The sequence below is a fragment of the Anabrus simplex genome, chromosome 5, assembly GCF_040414725.1.
Source record: "Anabrus simplex isolate iqAnaSimp1 chromosome 5, ASM4041472v1, whole genome shotgun sequence".
NCBI lineage: Eukaryota > Metazoa > Arthropoda > Insecta > Orthoptera > Tettigoniidae > Anabrus > Anabrus simplex.
In genome coordinates this window covers 173,216,938-173,234,176 of record NC_090269.1, presented here as the reverse complement: position 1 = coordinate 173,234,176, position 17,239 = coordinate 173,216,938, and the positions used below count along the sequence as shown (strand labels likewise).

At 43.4% G+C, this 17,239-nt stretch overlaps 1 protein-coding gene across 1 annotated transcript in view; it reads right to left on the bottom strand.

The window, feature by feature from the left end:
* Positions 1–228: 228 nt before the first annotated feature.
* LOC136874733 (uncharacterized) overlaps positions 229–17,239 on the bottom strand; it is a 227,797-nt gene continuing 210,786 nt past the window's right edge. The window contains exons 2-3 of the mRNA XM_068227793.1: positions 7,914–8,159; positions 229–397 (exon numbers count right to left, since the gene is read on the bottom strand). Of these exons, the coding sequence (XP_068083894.1) occupies positions 366–397; positions 7,914–8,159 (278 nt within the window). The 3' untranslated portion in view covers positions 229–365. The remainder of the gene's footprint in view (positions 398–7,913; positions 8,160–17,239) is intronic.

Sequence of the window (17,239 nt, the reverse complement as noted above, 5' to 3'; positions counted from 1 at the left end):
AAAATCCTATATTAGGATTATCAGCAATGCTTTCATGAACGAAATATATGTGTTGTGAGTATTCTGCTCATGGCAGGCTTGTGATGTGTTCTCGCACAGTGCAATGGCATGATAAATAATTTCTCTCTCAGAAAAGTTTATCGTATGGTTGGGACAGAGGCCATCGTTCCCCATAGCTTAGTTTGGGATATTTCAAAACTTATTTAATTAAGTTTCAATAGTAGTGAGTACTTAGCTTGTTAATCCTTTAATAACAGTTACAGTATTTTATCAGGTTTAATTGACACTTTGAACAATACAACAATAAATACATTCTGGAGGTTCCAGCAACACACTTCTCTCTCCTTCCTCGCAGAATCCTCAGATCAGCACTCGCCATTCTTCACCTTTGTGACGCCTGAAAATAAATAAATAAATAAATAAATAAATAAATAAATAAATAAATAAATAAATAAATAAATAAATAAATAAATAAATAAATAAATAAATAAATAAATAAATCCGGAATGCCAAGTAGGGAATACAAACTAGAACATGTCGATCAATTCAAGTACGCTATTTTGGACGTGTATTTTAATCGAATGGTAGTACAGTGGATTCAAAACGTGCCTTACGGGCTGATACTGAGTTACACCGTTGGTCCGAGGAAATTAAAAAAAGTATAGTGTACTCGACCGGTACATGAAAACAGGACTCCAAGGATTTAGAAACGTTTATACACAATTTCGGAGAGCATAGGCTCGAAGGGATGGCCCACCATGGAGAGAGTTTAGGCTTACACAGCCTCAAGCAGGGAGTGCAATCGCGTGGGACCAGGAGGGAGAGTGAGACGCTCAGGTCGCTTATGCGGCGTCAACTCGAAAGACCTACACTCGGCCTCTTCGGAGGCCACAAGCAAATAAATCATGATCATAAGGTGATAACATATCCCTACACAAAGCATTAGAAAACTATATTATCATGGTCTGCTCTTTCTTGTACTACATCGTAGCCATTATGATTTACCATGTAATTGAGCTCACACTGTTTACTGATATTTGCTTCAAATTACACTTGATCACATCATTATGAATCAATAGAAAGTTTGCAGAGTCAGGTAAACAATTAGTCTAAGTCATCAGCAACACAGAACAATTGATTTCTCATTACACCTCTCATGACACTGCGAAATTTGGCTGCATCTGTGGTCAAATTGTACCTTCGTTTGCTCTAACGATTGAAAAAAGTGTTTCCAGTGCAATCCTATGTGATCCTCCTTGTTAACAAATAGCGGAAATCATAATACTGTACTTGAATATTATGAACACAACATGGTCTACTCCACCTTGAATGCGGTTATTCAATACGTTTACTTTTTTGAAACAATAGTCAATTTCATGAAGTTTTGTAAAAATGCCTTGAGTTATCACTTAAACGTCTCCTGTGCCCTCCGGAGCTACTGAGAGTGGAAGAATATTAGATGTATTCCTTGCCATATTACTGCAATGGCAAATGTAGTTATCTGCGCGAACGGCTAGAGAGCACGTAGAAGTGGTGTCGGCTGTTTCTCGCGGGAGTTTCCACTATCGTCATTGTAACATCACTACGGCCTCTCTTCAGTGGTAGGCAACACCTTAAACGACTGAGGGCGGTGTAATCTTGTGGAAATATGCAGGTTTGGTCAGGTTGTGCAGTAGTATGTTGTAACTGTTAGGGGGTTGGCACTCGATAGCTTATTTCGCCTGTATCCAAGTCGTCACTACTGTGACTTCAAATAAGTCAACCAATGATCACCCAGTTCGCCCCTATATCTGTCTATCTTGATCGCATCTTGACAGTGCTATGGGCTGTGAGGCCGCTCTTCCACGAGGATACAGGAGATCTGAGGCTAAAATACCTTACTCTATCACGTGAACGTTCTTACGTGTGGCGACGGGCAGTAACGGTAGGGGTTGAGCCACCGATCTTAATTGTTGAATTGTGTAACATGTGGGTTTCTAGGATGGAGTGTAACCATCTGAGTGTGTGTCATGTAATGTCTTAATGATGTAGGAGTGTGGACCCTCGTTTCCCGTGTTCATTTTGTGCTCTTGTGACTAAGTTTTTCAATATTTAAATTGCTCCTTCTCGTGTGTTCGGTGGTTGAGTTCCATCTCTCTCTTAGTCACAACACCGGGCGAGTTGGCCGTGCGATTAGAGGCGCGCGGCTGTGAGCTTTCATCCGGGAGATAATGGATTCGAATCCCACTGTCGGCAGCCCTGAAGATGGTTTTCCATGGTTTCCCATTTTTACACCAGGCAAATGCTGAGGCTGTACCTTAATTAAGGCCATGGCCGCTTCTTTCCAACTCCTAGGTCTTTCCTATCCCATCGTCACCATAAGACCTATCTGTGTCGGTGCGACGTAAAACCACTAGCAAAAAAACTCTTAGTCACAATGTACTATGGTTTATCTACTTTGCCACGGGGCCTTCTGCTTCATTAGGTTTTTTATTTCTTTACTTTTTAATTTTATTTTTTGCTAGTGGTTTTACGTCGTACTGACACAGATAGGTCTTATGGCGACGATGGGATTGGAAAGGCCTAGGAGTTGGAAGGAAGCGGCCTTGGCCTTAATTAAGGTACAGCCCCAGTATTTGCCTGGTGTGAAAATGGGAAACCACGGAAAACTATCTTCAGGGCTGCCGACAGTGGGATTCGAACCCATTACCTCCCGGATGCAAGCTCACAGCCGCGCTCCTCTAACCGCACTGCCAACTCGCCCGGTCATTGGGTTTTACGGCACGTCATATCGCAGAATTGCTTTAATGGGTTCAGTATCCCATTCTATTTTGTTTTCAGCCTTTTCTATTAACCTTTATTTATGTCATTCTTGTCAGTGCAGTGTGAGCTACTGCTCCTGTTATTTTGGGATCCCTCCGATCTTTACGTTGTGTTGTCGCTTCCTTCTGAATTAAGGGCAGCGAATGTCATATGTTGTAAAAGCTTATAAGCTTTATAATGTACTGAAAGGATACCTTGATTTGTAGTCTAGGTCCGTCCGGCCATTGGTAATGAAGTTTGAATGTTCTCTCTCTCTCTCACTGTGTTGTAGAGTATAACCGAACCATAGGGAAGGTACTACGTACCAAAGATTGCTGTACTACGGTAAATGCTAATAAGTCTCGTGAAAAAGGAGCTCCTTCTCCCCTGTTATTTTATTAAGCTTTGAAGCTTACTATTGTAATATACCCTTCTAAATATTAATCTTTGCTGCATGTTATTGTTGTTGTTATTGTTCTCTGAAAACAAAATAGAAAATGAAATAAAATATCATTTAGGAAATATATTCAAAATTTAATTATTTGTGTGGCATAGGCTCTGCCGTTTCTTCCTCTATACTGGTCTTGTTGAAGTAATAGTTGTATTAATCTGTTTCATTCCATATCCGTGCATACAAATAGAACACAATGTACAGCTTTCCTTGAAGTTATGTTGCTTCCCGGTAAAGCCACATTCTGAGATAACAGCCGCAAAGCGTCCTGTTTACAAATTACTGAGAGGTTTGCGTCCCGTGGTTATCAGCGTGCATGCGGGAGATGGTAGGTTCGAACCCTGTCGGCGGCCCTGAAGATAGTTTTCCGTCGTTTTTCATTTTCACACCATGCAAGTAGCGGTGCTGTACCTTAATTGAGGCCACGATCGCTTCACCGTAAGACCTACTTTGTCGGTGCGACGTAAAGCAGATTAAGAAAATAATAAAACTGTCCAAATCTACATAAATGCCGACCCCAATAAATCGGGAGATGGTCAGGATTCTTATTCCGTGTCGTATGGGCTACAGAGAGCTTCCTATCATCCACCCACAGTAGAGCAGTCTGGCTGCTGCTTAAATATTTTCGTTCCCCACCATGAAAGGGTGGGGCGGGCCACCTAAACGGCAACGCCCTTACTCTGGCCAGGAGATTAGACGGGGTTCGGAAGAAGTGAGAGAAAGAGGTAGATGGGTAAAAGGCGGTATGAATAAGTAAAGGAGAGGAGAATAAAACGTGGAGGTTATTTAGTGCTTTAGGGACAGATTTGCAAATACAGACGTGCTATGCGCGAGGTGTGGAGGTTACAGTGGTGTACTTGGGTGGAGATTCAAGTTTAGAAGTTGGAGGGTAGCAGTGAGATTGCAAAGGAAGGTAGTGAGGAGACGAAGGAGTTCAAATGTCGGAAGGGGTGGAGAGAAGAAACTTGTCGGGGGAAGGGACGGACAGACTGCTTGACGCGGTTCGAAGGGAGGAAGGGCTGGCCGGCGACGACGAGACATGTTTGTTGGGGCATGCCGAGGGGGTAGGGGTGGTGAACGAGAGGGTTCCACTTTATACCGCTGGCGGTAGATAGTTGCTCCGTTTTGAATAAGATAATAATAATTTTGTGTGGCTATTTCTAGCAGCCCTTGTAAGGCAGACCCTCCGATGAGGGTGGGCGGCATCTGCCATGTGTAGGTAACTGCGTGTTATTGTGATGGAGGATAGTGTTATGTGTGGTGTGAGAGTTGCAGGGATGTTGAGGACAGCACAAACACCCAGCCCCCGGGCCATTGGAATTAACCAATGAAGGTTAAAATCCCCGACCCGGCCGGAATCGAACCCGGGACCCTCTGAACCGAAGGCCAGTACGCTGACCATTCAGCCAACGAGTCGGACTTTGAATAAGATGTTGTACATCGTCGGCAGTTGGAAAGTGTAGTCGGACCAGGTATGTAGGACCGGAGGCGTTCTGGATCCTGGACGCACGGCGGGCGGGGACGCCAGCTGCATGACGTTCTCGGAGTATTTCCCGTGCTGAGATTGTAGGGTCGATGCCGCGAAGTACACAGCTAGGCATAGCTGTGGATGATGGTGGTAGCTGCGTGGGCGATGACAGAGACTTGGCGGTTGCTGCGGCGTCATCGTGTTAAGATGGTGGCGATGGCGGTGCTGCGGATGAATCCAAGACGTTCGTATGGGGTTGCTGGAGGATAGGTTGTGTGGTAAGTGAAGTAAGAGGGAGGGATGATAGCATTATTGACGAAGGATGGCAGGTTGTTACAGTGGTGGGGGGAATATGGGAAGGAGTAGAGACTGAAGCCATGGTGGTGGTGGTAGTGGTAGTCATGGGGGAAGTGGAAAAAGGGGGGCAATGACTGTTGTTACGACGTCGCGGGTGGAGAATCAACTTCGGCGAGCAGGGTAGCTCAGTTTGCCGTGCCTGATTTACGGTGAAGCCAAAGGTGACAGCAGGTCGAATGTACCGAGAACGACTTCTTAATTGAAGACATCCAGGTGACCCATCATTCGTTGCATGATAACAATAATTATGATAACAATAATTATGCGCTTAATACGCATCTCAATGTAGAACCTTTTATTGCACTTGAATAGCTATTTGTTAAAAGGATGTTGATAACTGCGATGAAGACTTCAGCAATGTGTTGATGTTGCACTCGCGTTCACGTGACCTCTGCAAAACTGTCTCGTATTCGTTTATTCTGTTCATACCACTCAACCAAGTACTGCAAGATGCTTTGCGCCGCACCGACATAGACAGGTCTTATGGCGACGATGGGACAGGCCGTGGCCTTAATTAAGGTACAGCCCAGCATTTGAAAATGGTAAACCACGGAAAACCATCTTCAGGGCTGTCGACAGTGGGATTCGAACCCACTATCTCCCGAATATTGGATACTGGCCGCACTTACGCGAGCTCCGTAAACCAAGTAACTTACTAGAGTGCTGTGTTTTGTATGTACTTATGTCCAACGTTGTGAGAACATTTTTCATTACGAAAATGTGTTTTATTTACGTACGTACATGTGACATTAAAAATGAAATGAAAGTGTGTTAAAACATAGAAAAGATTCATTTATTTTATTGCGTATGTTCGGGTAGTTAAATACTATCTTGTAGTAGCATAATGTTGCATTTGAATATTTCTGTCCGCCTGTGTAAACTTATGTTGTTTATATTCATACACGCGAGGAAATAGCAGGCAGCCTAGCTGTACACGATCATGAAGGTTATATTCACCTGCAAATATTGACTTTCTCCAGTTACATTCTAAACTTAACGACAGATGAAATCTTGGCAACATTCTGTGCTTAAAATGACCTGATCGATGAACAAAACTTAAATTATTTACTACCTGTTTTTCATCATCATCTGTTTACCCTCCAGGTTTCGTTTTTCCCTCGGACTTAGCGAGGGATCCCACCTCTACCGCCTCAAGGGCAGTGTCCTGGAGCTTCAGACTCTTGGTCGGGGATACAACTGGGGAGTATGACCAGTACCTCGCCCAGGCAGCCTCACCTGCTATGCTGAACAGGGGCCTTGTGGAGGGATGGGAAGATTGGAAGGGATAGGCAAGGAAGAGGGAAGGAAGCGGCCGTGGCCTTAAGTTAGGTACCATCCCGGCATTCGCCTGGAGGAGAAGTGGGAAATCACGGAAAACCACTCCCAGGATGGCTGAGGTGGCAATCGAACCCGGGCCTCCAGGGGTGGCAGCTAATCACGCTAACCACTACACCACAGAGGCGGACACCTGTTTTTTATTCTATTTAGTTTGTTGCCCTTAAAACGACTCCACCACAGAATTTGAGTCGAATATGATGGCGACTTCAACTTATAAACCTATCTCAGCTTCCATGTTTGTTCCCAATGTTCTTTTAGGCCTATAGATAAAGTCGAGTTAGCTAATTTCATGGAACGTATTTTACATTATATTAGCTCTAAGTTTTGCAAGGTACTAATATACAGGGTGAAGCGAAATTCGCGCACTCGGGCGTCGCAGCGCGACTCCTCACATGCCAGCAATAAGAAAATGTCTGTCACAAAAGTTCGTCCTGCGAGTATATCTGGGAGAAAAAGGTCGTTTAAGAGTGGCAATCTGGCAACACTGTAACCACATGTAGGGTAACTACCTCTGTCAGCACTTAACAGTCGTGCTGTGCAGTTGGTGCAGTGGATAGACTTTTGGGTTAGCATGCAGGAGGTCGAAGGTTCGAACCTGGGTTGAGGTGGGTTTTTTATTTGCTAATTTCCATCGGACATTACATACTGTAACACCGTAAGACACCGTTTCTTAGGTCACAAAATTTACAAAATTTAGTAAGGCTGAACACGTTGTAAAGCATGTAGTAGATGAAATTGTGCGAATAAATTCACGCCCACGACGTGGAAAGGGCGTCTTTCAAAACTGACAAATGAAAACGAATGTTCGTCCATTTCTAGGGAACCCGCTGCAATCGCTGTTGACGATTAAGATGCCAGGTACTATACCACCTGGACTACATTTACGAAATAAAAAACATACGCATCAACTCAGGATCGACCCCTCGACCTCTTGCATGTTAACCCAAAACTCTCTCCGTTGCTCCACCTGTATAGCACGACTGATGTCTGCTGACGTAGGTATAGTTACCTGCATGTGGTTACAGTGTTGCCAGATTGCCACTCTTCAACGACCTTTTTCTCCCGGATATACTCGCAGGACGAACTTTTGTGAGAGGCATTTTTTTTTTTTCTTGGCATGTGAGGAGTCGCGCTGCGACGCCCGACTGCGCGAATTTCGCTTCACCCTGTATAATCGTATTTTAATTTAGTGTTGCTATTTAAGCCGGATGCAACTCTTGTAAGACATACCCTCCAATGAGGGTTGGCGTGGTGGTCTGTCGTGTATGAAAAGGTGCGTGTTACTGTGTTGGAATATTATGTAGTAAATTACAAGAATGTTTGGGACAGCACAAACACTCAGTTTCCGAGGCAAGTGCATTGACTGTATAGGCTAAAATCCCATAACCAAACCGGGAATAGAACTCGGGCTCCCGAGGCCCGAAGGCCAAAATTCTAATTGCTGAAGCATGGAGCCTCACAATATAAATGAGAACCCAGTATGAATACAAATTAATATAGGAATCAGTTTTGACTTACGTTTTTCTCCTCCTTTCTTCAGGCAATTATGAACTTCCATTTCACATTCAGTGTCGAAGGTCTTCTTTTCTCCATTTCCTTCTGCGCAAACAGGATCGTATATCGTAGGACATATTTTGGAAGTGCAATTGGATTCAGTAGCAGAATCTGACGTTACCGGTTCGTCGGCGGGCTTAGATGCAGGTGTTTCTTGTACGGTCCTTGGATCGGCTGGCTTTGATTCTGTGACTGCTACCACCAAACCCACTACAATAAGAAAAGTAGATTGATAAATTACACAAAAATGAGCTTGAAATCAGCCATTCAATTTTTACATGGACAAGTGATACGTTTCAACTGGACCTCTCAGATTTTGACTAAGTATATTGAATGGCATCATTTCAAATGCAGAATATCAAATGGTATGAATGGTCAACGAACTGCTGTTGCGATTTTCAGAGATACTGAACTGCCGAAACTTTGCCCCGCTGGACATCTATAAGCTAGTAGATGTGCTGAAACCAAGGCTTCCGTCATTGAGTGCCTTCAAATACCACCGGACTCATCCAGGATCGAACCTGAAAAATTTGGTTCAGAAGGCCAGCGCCTAAATCGCCTGAGACACTCAGCCTGGCGTAAGAAAACTATTTCAATGTATTGTTGGTATAGGCTTGAGCACCCGTCCAACTATGCTAATACGTATGTATGGTAATTGTTCATGCATAAAGTTTTTAAATTCTGAACACTTCTTCCTTGTCAGGAACATCGTAGTTTACTCACGTAACCCCAATATGTATTATATATATATATATATATACAGATTATGTATTTCTGTCTTCAGAGGTAAAGCAGAAAATTCAAAGTACAGCAACATGGAGATAGTAGTGTGAGGTGAGCTCCCCTGTAGAGTTCAGGAAAATCGGCCGTACAGTAGAAGAAGAAGTCAAAATAATGGACCAAAACTGCTGTTCCTTAATTACAGCTTCTCTTTCCCGAAATCTTAATAATTCATGTATGTTGTTAAGTCATCCGCCCCCTCTGGCGCTTTGGCTGAATGGTTAGCGATTAGTTGCCCTTCCCTTTATTTTGATGATACCTTCATTCTTAGGAGTGTCGGACCTCCTTCATTTCCCTTCTGATTAGTGTTGTACCGGGCGGTACACCTCCACGCCGCTAACTCAAACCTGCGCCAGTTGAAACTCCCCTACTGGAGGAGGCCTGAACTTTAACTACCACGGTAATTCTAAAGGTTATCAGAAGATGACGCTAGCTGTAGATTTTGAAGAGTTCTGAACTGTGTCTTTTTCGATTTATTTTTGTTTTCTCTCTGTAGTGAGAAGTGTGAACATTCTCTTCTAGATGGCACTACTGAAGAAATACAACGGTGCACCCTAGTGCGAAGTAAAAGAACTTTTCTTTAAGAATTTTAGTATGCATAAGTTTGTTCTTTGTTAAATTCCTTTCAGCTTTTGTTTAAGTTGGCAAGGTTAACCCTTTCTTTCCGCCAGTTTTGAAACTGGCCAATCATAATTTTCTGTAATTAATTTTCCACCAATCTTGGTTTTCTTCTTCAGCTTGGACATGTACTCTTTTGGTCGTCCAATAAAAGGCTTGTGGGCGGGTGTTCTCATTCATGAAAGGTCTCGAATGTTCCGCGAGGGTATATAAACTGCTGATTTTCGGGTCTCCGCACCACTTCAGTAACATCTATCATAGTGTAAATTATGTAGCAGGGGGCGGGAAGCGCCTCTTTCGTCGGGCAGCAGTTCTTCAATAAGGTAATGGCCTTTTAATAACTTATTTTCTTGCTAGCTCAGCAGTTTAACTCTCGGGGCAGGTTCGATACCTTTTACCATGTAACTTTCCTCTAAAATGTAAAAGACACTTGGTATAGATTCTATCTCTTTAAACTACATATTGGGATAGAGAGTGCTTCACCCTCTCGAGCTCCCACTCCTATTGCTTTGAGGTGAACATATTTTCACAACCGTTTCTTCCCTTCTTAATGTAATATAAATTATTTTCTTATATAAGTCACCTCTTTAGTATGGGATTAGCCCTTGCATATGCGGCCTAGTGCCAAATAAGTTTTAAAGAAATGTATTAGGAGTGCAGTTTCGCCTCCTCTCAACTTGGTATTTTGGAGGCCATTGTAATTGTCCTGTTTCTTTATTGAATAGGCCTCAGTAGGTTGGGTATTTTTACCCCTGTTTTCTTGTGCTTGGAGGTCAGCTTGAAAGTGGAGTTTGGTGTGGCCTTTGATAGGCTTGAACTTTAAGAGCGGGTTGCTCTTTCTTAAAATTTTGATTCTTGTTTGCCTCGAGCAGGCTTTACTGAATAATAGGGAGCAAGAGCTCCTGGGCATGATTGGGGTTTTCTGCCCCTTTGTCAAACCTGGTATCTGGCTAAAGTTGGGCTAATTGCTCAAGAATTATGTGTCTGGCTCTCGGAGCCCAAATCCTGTAACACTGTAATTGTACATTCTCGATTTGTTGCTAGGCTACTGAGTACCTGTTATATTTGTTATTTCTTGATCTTGAAAAGAAAATATAACCTTGTTAAATTTTAAATTAACTTTAATTTCGTAAGTTGAGACCTGTTCATCCCAGCACCTTCTTTCACCTCTAACGACCACGGAAAACTCCGTAACAAGTGGTAGCAGAGCATGGTTGAATGGGTCTCAAATTAGCCCCTTTTGACGGCTAAACATTACTTTGCCCTCGAACTCTAACAATTTTCTCTGTCGCTGGACTTTTCATTTTCATTTTTCAAAATTGTTTAATTTTTTGTCAGCATGTCCGGCCCTCGCGAGGTTCTTCATCTTTTCTATTTGCGTAAAGAGGAATTAATTTATGAACTATCTCTCAGAAACGTTCAATATGGAGGCACGGTTGCAGTCGACTCCAATAAGCTAAAAGATTCCCTTGATTTGCCGATTACCATCCCGACTTTGGGAGAGAAAGAGATTGACGACGCTCTCTCCACGATCAATGATAATACTACTGAGCTAGCATCTGTAGTTAGTTTTTTTGAAGAAAACGATCCATCACCTAATCAACTCAAAAGAGTACAGGCTAGGTTGTACCACTTTTATAATAGGGTGTGTGATCTATTGTCTCTGAAGTTAAATGACCTTCAGGGTAAGGAAGCTAGTGCCCTTGCCGAAAACTTGGCCCAAATGCCTAGTAAAGTTAGTCAGTTGTTATCTGGACCTGCCAACCCTAAAGTCGATCAACCTATGGTAGTAAATATCGTAAGAGGGGAGGATTCCTCTAAAGAGGAAGGAAGTAGTGCCGCGGCGGCTACACAACGAACATCTGCCCCATCAGAAACGGTGACCGATCGTCGCAAGTCCATTCCACCCATCGTGTTAAATAATGCTCCTTCTGAATCTGCTTCTCCGCCACTTAGGCCCCTTCCTACTACGTCTCCTGGTTTCAGCAGTTTACCCCATCCATTAGCTATGTTACTTAGAGGTATTTCTAAGTTTTCGGTTAACTCTACAAATGACGTAATTTCATTCTTAAGGTTTTTAGTTGAGTTTCAGGATCATGCCCTTGTTTTTTCTCTTTCTGCTTGTCAGATTTTGCAAATCATCTATCCCTATGCAATTGGGGTTCTCTCAGACAAAAGAGTAAGAGCCATTGCCGAACAATCATCTATTGAAGACTCCCACCCCCACTTGCTAGCTAACTTCATTCCGGCTAGGGCAAGGTCCTCGCTTATTCAGAAGTACTATTATCGTGTACAGCGGTTGGATGAAAACTTGGCAGATTTCATCCAAGATAATAAGTTCTATACTAGGGTATTTGCTCTTCATTTTCCCGAAGATCAAATCATTCATGCTATTGTGGAAGGTATTTCACCATCCTATAGATCATACTTGTGTTTTGCGTCACGTCCGCAAACTTTCGCCGAGCTTGAGGCTATGGCCGTCTCAGCGGAAGGAGTTAGATACGCCGATACCTTGCGTGTCTCGAAAGACCCCCCCCCCCATCCTCTAGTAGTTTTCGGCCTCCACCTCGCCGACCCACCACACTCCGTAAATGTTACGCTTGTGGGTCCCCTGACCATCTTCGGAACAAGTGTCCATCAATTAAATCTTGTGGAACAAGGAATGGAACAGGGTCATCGCAAGGTTGCTTTAAATGCGGCGCGTTTTCCCATATCGCCAAGAATTGCCCTAATTCGAATAGCACCCCCTCCTGCTCAACTTCTGGTTCAACGTCCACCAAGGCCAATAATAATAAGTGACTAGGGGTTTCGGCTGAGTCGGCGAACCCTTTTTCTCGAGGCTCAGCCACAAGTAAACATGTCGAAATTTCTGGGAAAACTCAGGCGTCAAATTTATCTTTTGAAGCTCCCAAAGAATGTCTTAGGATTGCGGCGGATACCCCCGCACCCGTGAATTTTCTTAACATTGAATTAAATAATGAGCCTGTAACGGCTCTATTAGATTCTGGCAGTGTTTGTTCTATTATTTCGGCTGAATGGTACTCTAAATTGAAAACAGTTTGCAAATTTCCTGATTTTTGTTCGACTATGGTTCAATATGTTTCGGCTAATTCATCTCCATTAGAAATTTTAGGCTCCTTAAATGCCAAAATTCGTATTTCTAAATTTACTTGGAAAGTTAAACTGTTTGTGGCTAAGCATTTGTCTTGCCCCATTATATTGGGAGCCGACTTCATGTCCCATTCTGGTCTTGTGCTCGATCTTCAGAGTAGGTCGTGCACTTTCAAATTTGCTTCTAATTGTAAAATCCCGTTGTTGAAGTGTAACTCTGTATCGTGTTCATCTATTTCGCCTACCCAGGATGAGATGTTGTTAGACCTTAGACATCTATCTGAGGAGCAGGCTGACAGTATTCGTAAGTTGTGTCAGTCGTTTCCAGAGATGTTCTCTGATACTCTTGGTGTTACTGACCTCATCGAATACAAAATTGAGGTCAAGGATTCGATTCCTGTCCGTTTTCCACCTTATAGGCTATCTCCACCTAAAATGAAGGCATTGAAAGAAATCATCGATCAAATGTTAAAGGATTGTATTATTAGGCCCTCTAAGTCGGCGTATTCTTCGCCTATTTTTCTAGTCCCGAAACCCCAAGGTGGCTTCAGGCCTGTCATTGATTATAGTACTCTCAATCGGAAGGTGGTGTTACCATCTGTGCCCCTTCCTGAACTTCATTCTTGTTTTTCATGGTTTCGTAAAGCTAAATTCTTTACCATCTTGGACCTGAATCAGGCCTATAATCAAATTCCCCTGGCCGAAGGGTCTAAACATCTTACAGCGTTTGCCACGGATTGGAATCTGTATGAATACAACCGCGTGCCTTTCGGGCTCCCCACCGGAGCAGTCGTGCTTACGAGGCTACTAGACAGGGTCTTCTCCGACATCAAATTTGAGTACTTGTACCACTATCTTGATGATGTCGTCGTATTTTCGGAGACTTTTGAAGAACATCTAGATCATCTAAAGGAAGTTCTCAATCGCCTTCGTAAGGCGGGGCTAACTGTGAAGTTGTCCAAGGTAGTTTTCGCTAAGCCTTCCATGTCATTCCTAGGGCATATTGTCTCGCCCGATGGTGTCGCAGTCGATCACTCTAGAACACAGGCCATCCGTGATTTCAAGCCTCTCAAGGACATCAAAGGTATTCCAAGATTCATTGGTATGGTGAATTTCTTCAGGAATTTTATTCCTAATTTTGCCAATAGAGCGGCGCCCTCGAACCTTCTTCGTAGGAAAGGCATAAAATTCGAGTGGGGACCTTCTCAACAAGCCGCTTTTGAAGACCTGAAATTAGCTCTCTGTAATGCCCCTGTCCTTGCTATGCCAGATTTCTCGAAGAAATTAATCGTCCAAACCGACGCGTCGTCGTCGGCGGTAACTGCAGTCCTTCTTCAAGAGACTGAACTAGGGAGGCGCTCCATCGCCTATGCATCTAGGACTCTATCGGCTCAAGAAGCCAAGTATTCCATCTGTGAGCTCGAAGGTTTGGCAGTCTTATTTGCCTTATAAAAGTTCCGTCTCTATCTGGAACATGTCAAATTGGGCCTGGAGACTGATAATCAAGCCTTAAGCTGGGTATTAGGTAGGCCGCGTCGTACTGGTCGTATAGCACGGTGGGCCATCCGATTTTCTGCCTTCCAATTTGACGTTAGGCATATCAGAGGTACTGAAAATGTTGTCGCAGACGGACTCAGCCGTATGTTTTCCAACGACGTCGAGACCCACGAACTGGTCGATAGTTCATCACCTCCCGAGTCCATACTATCTGAGGTTAATGCCATCTTAACAGATGCTCCCATGCTCTTTAGGGACATTGAGAAATACCAACGTGAAGATCCGACGCTGACTCCGATCATGGAAACCCTTTCTTCTGGGGAACATGTCGTCCCTTATGTACTGAGGAATGGTGTTTTATGTTGCCCTTCGAGGCATGATAAGATGATGAAAGTTGTAGTTCCAGCTGTTCTTGTACCAATGATCTTCAAGTACTATCATGAGACCCCCATTAGGGGGGCATTTAGGCATCTTTAAAACCCGTGAAAAGATCCGTGATATGTTTATCTGGAAGGGTATGGACGGTGAAATTCGTGAACTAGTAAAGGCTTGTAAATCTTGCTTGCTTAGTAAACCCACCATATCTACCAAGTTAGGCCTTTTGTTCTCTTATCAAGCGTCGCGCCCAATGGAACGCCTGTATATTGATTACGTAGGACCCTTCCCCCAGTCAAAGGGGAATGCCAACAAGTTCATCCTTGTATGTGTAGATGGTTTTACAAGATTTTCTTGGCTATTCCCGACTAAGCTGGCTACCGCTCAGTCCACCATTACTTGTTTAACTTCTATCTTTGCTTCTTTTGGTCCGTGTCAATATATTGTGTCTGACAATGCTAAGGCTTTCACATCCAATCTATTTCATGAATTCTGTTTTGATCTGTCCATATCTCATGTGACTACTTCTGCTTATTATCCCCAACCATCTCTTGCCGAAAGAGTTAATCGTAATCTCAGGTCGGCTCTTATTGCTTATCATCATGAAGACCATTCCAGGTGGGACACGTCCCTGCATTGGTTAGCTTTCGCTCTGAATTCGGCTGTTCATGAATCACATAGATTTACTCCAGCTTCGTTGATGTTCAAGTTGGTTCCCAACACGCCGCTCTCCAACCTTTGGTCTTTGAGTGATATTCTACCTGAGACAATAGATCCAGATAATATTAAAGATCTTTGGAAGAAGGCTAAAGCCAATCTTAAAGTGTCTCATGAAAAGGTTAGGGAAAGATATGATCGTGGACGGAGACCCACCAATTTGAAGGTAGGTGACCAGGTGATGGTCAAAAATTTTGTTCCCGCGGGCAAGCTTGCCCCCAGATTTCATGGGCCGTGTATTATTCTCGATTTCCTTACACCCGTTACCTTATTGCTAAGCAATCCAGCCACCGAGTGGATATTTAGGGTTCACCTGTCGCAGGTGAAACCTATGTAGCTTCCGCGCTAACGTAGCTGATTTTATATTTACTTTAACATTTTTGAAAGAATTCGGAAGGTTATATTTTAGTTTCATTTACAGGCCTTCTGCCCTTGGAGTCAGGTTCCTTGTATTTATGCATTTATTGTACACCTTCCCCGACCAGTTAAACTGCCATCCTGTCCTTGCCATGGCCATTACCATGCTCCCGTCTCCTGCTCACATATAACTGTGGCTATTTGGAATGAAATAAATATTTCCACGCCGCTGGCCCCTCAGTTCTACTACTAAGCCTGTACCCTAAAATCATTATGGTCCAACAAATTCTGCCGCCGAGATCTTAATGTTTCAGTGCCCCCGCAGCAGCGCGGCGCCGTACCGCCACTGAGGTGCGGTATGGGCCCGCCCCTCTCCAGTGAGGCCAACCAGTGTACGGCGAGCCGGAGCCCTCCTCCCGGCCAAGGCTGATGTGCGGCGCACAACCTGCAACTTGCCCGCGACCTGTATGTTCGCCGTGGGCGCGGCGTGCTTCACTACCACTACTCCTCTCATAGTGCGGGCGAGCGGTATCTCAGGGTACTTGAGGGGTCCGAGTGGCCTCCTCTGGACACAAGCAGCGGCGGCTGGTCTGGCCGTCAAACTTAATCAACATTGAATGTACTTAATCAGCTACATGGACATTTAATATCAACAATTACTACATTTTTGGATTCAACTGCAATATTTGGTGGACTTAGTTTTTTTTTCTTCCATTTTAAAGTTTTTCCTGTTGAATTCAACTACAAGCATAAAGACATTACTTCAAAAGTTACTACAAAGAACTTTGAATCTGGATCCAATCATTTAAGAATTTTTTTTTCCTCTTCTGCAATTAATGTCTATATCAACATCATAACTTGGACTTTGTTTTCAAACAAATTTGATATGGGTCTCCCCTTGGAAGGACTTTTCGGGGGGGGGGGAGGTCTGTACCGTGTGGTACACCTCCACGCCGCTAATTCAAACCTTGCGCCAGTTGAAACTCCTCTACTGGAGGAAGCCTGAACTTTAACTACCAGGGTAATTCTAAAGGTTATCAGAAGATGTCGCTATCTGTAGATTTTGAAGAGTTTTGAACTGTGTCTTTTTCGATTTATTTTTGTTTTCTCTCTGTAGTGAGAAGTGTGAACATTCTCTTCTAGATGGCACTACTGAAGAAATACAACGGTGCACCCTAGTGCAAAGTAAAAGAACTTTTTTTTGAAGAATTTTAGTATGCATAAGTTTGTTCTTTGTTAAATTCCTTTCAGCTTTTGTTTAAGTTGGCAATGTTAACCCTTTCTTTCCGCCAGTTTTGAAACTGGCCAATCATAATTTTCTATAATTAATTTTCCACCAATCTTGGTTTTCTTCTTCAGCTTGGACATGTACTCTTTTGGTCGTCCAATAAAAGGCTTGTGGGCGGGTGTTCTCATTCATGAAAGGTCTCGAATGTTCCGCGAGGGTATATAAACTGCTGATTCCGGGTCTCCGCACCACTTCAGTAACATCTATCATGGTGTAAATTATGTAGCAGGGGGCGGGAAGCGCCTCTTTCGTCGGGCAGCAGTTCTTCAATAAGGTAATGGCCTTTTAATAACTTATTTTCTTGCTAGCTCAGCAGTTTAACTCTCGGGGCAGGTTCGATACCTTTTACCATGTAACTTTCCTCTAAAATGTAAAAGACACTTGGTATAGATTCTATCTCTTTAAACTAAATATTGGGATAGAGAGTGCTTCACCCTCTCGAGCTCCCACTCCTATTGCTTTGAGGTGAACTTATTTTCACAACCGTTTCTTCCCTTCTTAATGTAATATAAATTATTTTCTTATATAAGTCACCTCTTTAGTATGG